Consider the following 6,119-nt stretch of genomic DNA (forward strand, 5'->3'; position numbering starts at 1 on the left):
AGTGCTGGGATTAAAGGCGTGCGCCACCACCGCCCGGCTCTGCCCCATTTTTCTATTTTGTTGAGACAGAGTCACCTGTTTAGACTGGCTTCAAACTCAGTATCTTATAAGGCATAACTTACAATATTTTTCCTTGTATAGATAGTTTGTTGTTGTATTTGATTTCATGTCTAATTTTTAGAAACATTTGTTGTATGTGTGCATGTATGTATGTACATGTGCCATAATTAATGTGGAGGTTAGCAAAGTTTTAGGGAGTCCATTCTTTTCTTCCACTCTGTAAGTTCCAGACTTTGAACTCAGGTGGTCAGGCTTGGCAGCAAGCCCTTCTATATATGGAACCAACTTATGATTCCTTATGCTTGAAATTGTAAAGAATATTAACATATGTACTTACCAACTTAATTAAAAGGTTTAAGTCCCAAAGTCATGCTTGTTCCTGTCCTGTCTTTTCCGGGCCTCTACTTTTCTTGGTACTCTCTCCAGTTCAATTAGGAAGCACTTTCCTGTTAGCCTTGTCCTACCCAAGGCCGAGCACGTAAGCGTGGCTCTTGTTTCTTGGCTGCACCGTGTTCCAGAGCCTCCGGTAGCATCAGAGCCTTTGTTGTTGCCCCACTCGCATAATCTGCTGCTTTGTGCTTGTGCTTTTACTTCAGCCACAACACCATACCAAATGTGCCTCTTCTGGGCATGGGAGCTGTCCACAGCACCAACAGCAGTCACCTGAGGTAAGCCTTGGCACACCGGCTTCAAGTGTGGATGGGTATGTGAGAAAGAGCAGGGAGAATACATTTATTCTAGTGTTCTTAGATCTCATGAGTCAGACATGTCACAACTCTTAACCTCTTGTCTCATTAATCTTAGTATTTATAGGTCTCAGATTAAACATTTCTGAGATTCAGTTGGTTTTATATCACATAACAAGGAATAGGGTTGTATAATTAGCACTTTATTTAGCACAGAATTCAGTAGCCAGTTTACTAGTATCTCAAGCTGTTCCAAGTCCTGTTGCTTCACCAGCCTCAATCCTGGTCCCTGAATGGGGCTGGTCTCATCTGAGCAGCGTTCATTTGTCTGTTCACTGACTCTCTCCTCTCCAGTCTCCATTCACTAAGGTACACATTTCTTTAAAACTGCTCTAACCCCTGGAAAGGACTGACCACGTTCTTAGAATTTTGCACATGTGTAGAGCCAAGTTGTGTCTAGAGGTAACTAGAAAGCAGGTGGCTCAGAAATAATGTAGGCTGGGTGATAGACTTCTCAGTCGGTTAGTTGCCTGCCTTGCTAGCGTGAGAACCTGAGTTTCATCTCCCAGAATCCACATCAGTAGCCTGCATGGTGGCACACACTTGTAATTCTAGTGTAGGCAGGAAGAGACAGGCAGATCCTGAGGCTCACTGGCCAGCCAGCTTTAGGCCATCGAGAAACTCCATCTCCAACACAAGATGGATGGGACGGCCAAGGAAAGACATTGTCTTAAAGTTTTTTCCTGGCCTCCACACACACAAGGACATGAACATGTACAGAAAAACTAAGTAGAAATGCTGGAGGTAGAAAGCACACCTTACACAGATTTTATCGTCATTCTGTCTCCATGGTGCTAGGCTGGAGCCTGTGTCCCCTGCCTTGGTGCCAAAGGCTTGCCTGGTGACAGAACCAGCTGTCAGCAAGCTCCTGCTCTCAGCCTCTGAGTTCCAGGTCCCTGGGTTTGATGAGCTGGGTGATGTGTCAGCGGCATGCCCCCGACCACAGAGCAGCCCTGCAGAAGAGAAAGAGGTAAGTGCAAGTGCCAGGGTCTTGGGTGGAGGTGGCTTTGGGATTTTCATTGTTGACTCCCATCACAGGGTTCGTGTAGGCTTGACTCTGGCCTTGGCTCAGTAGCTGGGAGTTCTAAGGTAGGAATTTTCCTGCTTGGCCAGGAAAGGAGACGGTGGGTTTATGGGGTTGTTACCTTTATTTCAATTTCTTTCCCGAGATGGGGGTCTTACTGTTTTCTCCTCACTGCCTTTCAACTTCTGAATTCAAGTTGTCCTCCTGTTCCACCAGGCGGGAACAGGTTAGCCTAGTCTGTATTTTTTTCCAGACCCATTTTTCTCAGCAACAGCATTAAAGAGTGTTTATAGAGAGCCCTGGCCCTAAGAGTCACCTTGTGCATTGAAGATGAGTAAATGATACTGCCCTGTAGTTCACAGCATCGCCTGTCTCCACTGATTGAGGACTTTGATTATCTCATTCGGAACTGGTCAACTCTGTTTAGTAACTGAAAACGCTGTCAGAGGAGGAAGGGGAAATTTGTCATTAGCTACTTTTCAGGCTTATCTGTAAAGTGAGGAAGCGTTGTTTTGAGTATATGGGCTTTATTTTAAAATAACTTAACATTTTGCCTATTTTTATTTTAACCCTTAAAACAGGCTGAGCCAGAGAAGAGACCAAAGAAAGTCTCACAGATTCGCATCCGGAAAACCATTCCTAAACCAGATCCCAACCTTACCCCAATGGGCCTGCCTCGGCCCAAAAGGTGAGCTTCTCTAATGCAAAGTGGGTTCACTATCTTGGAAAATTGCCAAGCAAAGTATACTTGTCCTTAAAGTGATTATGTAATCTGAGCTATGTTTTTACTTCTAGGAATTTATGCCAAAGAATTCCATGATTAATATAGTTAAATGTTTAAGTGCAAGATATTTTAATTCAGTGATCATTTTTATTGTTCTTATGCTAGGTATTGTATGTACATAATCATAGCTTAACCATTGAGAGACCAAGGCAGGAGGAATAACTTTGGGTACAAAGCCAACCTGAGCTACAGTGTAAGATCCTCTCTCAAAATAAACAAAAGAAAGGTGCTGGAGTTCCATGATGAGACTCTGTCTAAAAAGAAGACAGCAACAAACCCACATACACACCAGAAAAACCAATCTATTTTTAAAAATTTTTTTAGGCTTATTGATTTTATTGGTATATGTGTTACCTTGCATGTATGTATGTGAACCACGTGTGTGCCTGGAGCCCTTAAAGGTCAGAAAATAGCATTGATCTCCTGCGACTGGAATTAATTATGTATAGTTTATGGGCTATTGTACTCGTATGGCTGTTGGGAGCCAACCCAGGTCCTGTGTAAGACAAGTGTTTTTAACCTGAGCCATATCTCTAGTTCCCCAATATACTTTTTTGTTTTATTTTGCTCTCTGTGTAACAGCTTGGCTGTCCTGAAACTTGCTTTGTAGACCAGGCTGGCCTCAAATTCACAGGGATCAGCCTGCCTCTGCCTGCTGAGTGCTGGAATTAAAGGTGTGCCCTACCACACCCAGTCCCTGAATATACTTTATATTGGGTGTTTTAAGTTGGGCATTGTGGTGCCCTCCTGTGATCCCAACAGTTGGGAGATGGTAAAGGAGGAAAAAGAGTTCAAGATCATCTTCAAATTTCTCCAAACCTCAGATCTTATGCCCCAAGTTCCAGGGAAGTTTTCATTGGTTCCCTTAAGTAACTTAAATTAATTAGTCTTAGGAGCTTCTGTTCGTCTTATCTGTTGACCAAGGACATACCCCAGTGGGAATAATGCTTGCTAAAGTCTCAGGCCCTCCTGACTGGTCTCCCTATACAGCCCAGGTTGGCCTTGAACCCATAATTCTTCTGTCTTAGCCTACAAATGCTGATATTACAGATATATGTAATATCTTATACTTCTTTTTTTTGGGGGGGGTGTGTTGGGGCTTGAGGCTTGGTTTCTTTGTGTAACAGCCCTAGCAGTCCTGGAACTTGCTCCATAGAGCAGGCTGACCTCAAACTCACAGCTTTCTGAGTGCTGAGATTAAAGTCCTGCGCCGGCACCGCCCGGCACTATCACCTTCTTCATTGACTACCCTCTTGTGCCGCCTTGAGAAACGCTCGGTGTCTCAGGTGCCCCACATTAAGTGGTGTTCACCATCAGAATGGTTTAACTTCTTTTACTGTTTGCCTGATCTGAAAGCCTTGTTGATAGAGATAAGTAATTGGGAACAAAAAGGTGTTAATGATACAATAGCCTGTCTTCGTTGTTGTTGTTGTTGTTGTTGGTATTTTGTATTTGTACATAGAGGAATGTGTCTTATCATGGCATGGTTATTTGTTTCTTTATACTTCATTAGCATTCATTCCCCTCCTGTACCCCGTCTTGTAGCCAGCTGGCTCCCTGCTCGCCCAGGAAGCCCTCCTTCTGTCTTCCTATTTCATTACCCACAGTTCCTCACATCCCTCACAGTCTCATCCTCTCAGCATCTCCTTTTTAGTTTTATGGCCCTCATTTGTAATGTGAAGTGTGTCTTCTCCATTCAAGGGAAAGTCTGGTCCGGCTTATTTTGTGTAATGAATTCCAGTTATGTATGTTTTTTCTTTAGTCAGCTTTTTTCCTTTAGATTTCCAGCTCATAAAAAAACAACATAAAACTTAATATTAATTATAAAAGCTTGGCCTGTAGCTTAGGTTTCTTTCTAACTAGTTTGTTGTTGTTGTTTGGTTGGTCGGTTGGTTAGTTTTTTAGAGACATGGTTTCTCTGTAGTTTTGAAGCTTGCGGCTGGCCTCGAACTCACAGAGATTCGCCTGCCTCTGCCTCTCTGGAGTACTGGGATTAAAGGCGTGTGCCACCACCGCCCGGCCCTAACTAGTTGTTAAAACTTAAATTAACCATATTTTTTAATCTACGTTCTTTTACATGGTTTGGTTACCTTTACTCTGTACTGCTCATCCTGCATCCTCTGCATCTGGCTTGTGACCCTGCCTTTCTTCCTCTCCAAGTCCTCTCTGTCCCCAGAAGTCCCACCCAACCTCTTCCTGCCTAGTCAATGGCCGTTCAGCTTTATATTAAACCAGTCACAGTAACACATCTTCACAGTGTAAAGGAATATTCTGCAACATTTTCTTGAATAAATGCATAATTTTATTTTTCTTTGCAAACAAAATTCCTTTTTGTTTGTGTATACAGCACATTTTCTTCATTATGTTGATGGACGTATAGGCTGGTTTTGCTTAGCTGTTCTGAATAATGCACCAGTGATCATGAATGCACAGATGTTTCTGGTGTCACTTAGACACATGCAGGTATATATCTGAAAATTCTATAGTAGGACATATGGCATTTCTTTTTCTTTCTTTTTTTTAAAAGATTTATTTTTTTTTATGTGTATTGCCTACATGTATATTTGTGTGAGGGTGCCAGAGTCCCTAGAACTGGAGTTACAGATAGTTTTGAACTTTCATATGGGTACTGGGAATTAAGCCTAGGTCCTCTGGAAGAGCATGCAGTGCTTAACTGCTGAGCCATCTTTCCAGCCCTAACATATGGCATATCTATTTCAGTGTTTTGGAAAACCTCCACACTGATTTCCATGTTGGCTACAGAAGTTGGCACTTTGACCAGCAGTGCATAAGTATTTTTAAAGATTTATTATTTAAGCCGGGCGATGGTGGCGCACGCCTTTAATCCCAGCACTCGGGAGGCAGAGGCAGGCGGATCTCTGTGAGTTCGAGACCAGCCTGGTCTACAGAGCTAGTTCCAGGACAGGCTCCAAAGCCACAGAGAAACCCTGTCTCGAAAAACAAAAACAAAACAAAAAAAAGATTTATTATTTATTTTTAAGTGTGTGTGTGTGTGTGTACACAAGCGCACATGAGCGCAAGTATATACAAAAGCCAGAGGGTTCTGATCCCACTGCAGCTGTAGTTAATAGTATGGGTACAGGGAACTGAATTTTGGTCCTCTATAAGAAGAGCAAATGCTCCTAACTGATGAGCCATCTCTCTAGCCCCTGTTGTGTTTATCTTAATTCCTCACATTCTCACTTTTTGCTTCCCCATGTCTCTGTCACCTGTGGGTAAATTTTTTTTTCAGTTGTTTTTTTCTGTAGCAAGCAATGAAACCAGGTTCTGTCAACTGCGTGTATCACAGCATATTTTGTATTGGCATAAAGTGTTTTCTCGTGTGGATGCCCCAGGAGATGTGATCTTAGTGTTCTCTCCCTGCTTGGCCGCCACTCACACTTTTTACCCTAATAAATAATGCCACTCACTCACCCCCTGTCTACCATCATCACACTTTTTTTTTTTTTTTTACATCCATTATTTGTTTTCTATTGCCTTGGTT

The 6,119-nt window shown here is 42.6% G+C and overlaps 1 protein-coding gene across 6 annotated transcripts in view; it reads left to right on the forward strand.

Annotated features, from left to right (window-relative positions):
* Prr14l (proline rich 14 like) overlaps positions 1-6,119 on the forward strand; it is a 75,720-nt gene that overhangs the window by 36,102 nt on the left and 33,499 nt on the right. For all 6 annotated transcript variants that reach the window (XM_005366085.3, XM_026788776.1, XM_013353374.2 and 3 more), the window contains exons 6-8: positions 657-728; positions 1,605-1,776; positions 2,412-2,518. In XM_005366085.3, the coding sequence (XP_005366142.1) occupies positions 657-728; positions 1,605-1,776; positions 2,412-2,518 (351 nt within the window). The remainder of the gene's footprint in view (positions 1-656; positions 729-1,604; positions 1,777-2,411; positions 2,519-6,119) is intronic.

This window comes from Microtus ochrogaster, unplaced genomic scaffold (genome assembly GCF_000317375.1).
Source record: "Microtus ochrogaster isolate Prairie Vole_2 unplaced genomic scaffold, MicOch1.0 UNK6, whole genome shotgun sequence".
Lineage (NCBI taxonomy): Eukaryota > Metazoa > Chordata > Mammalia > Rodentia > Cricetidae > Microtus > Microtus ochrogaster.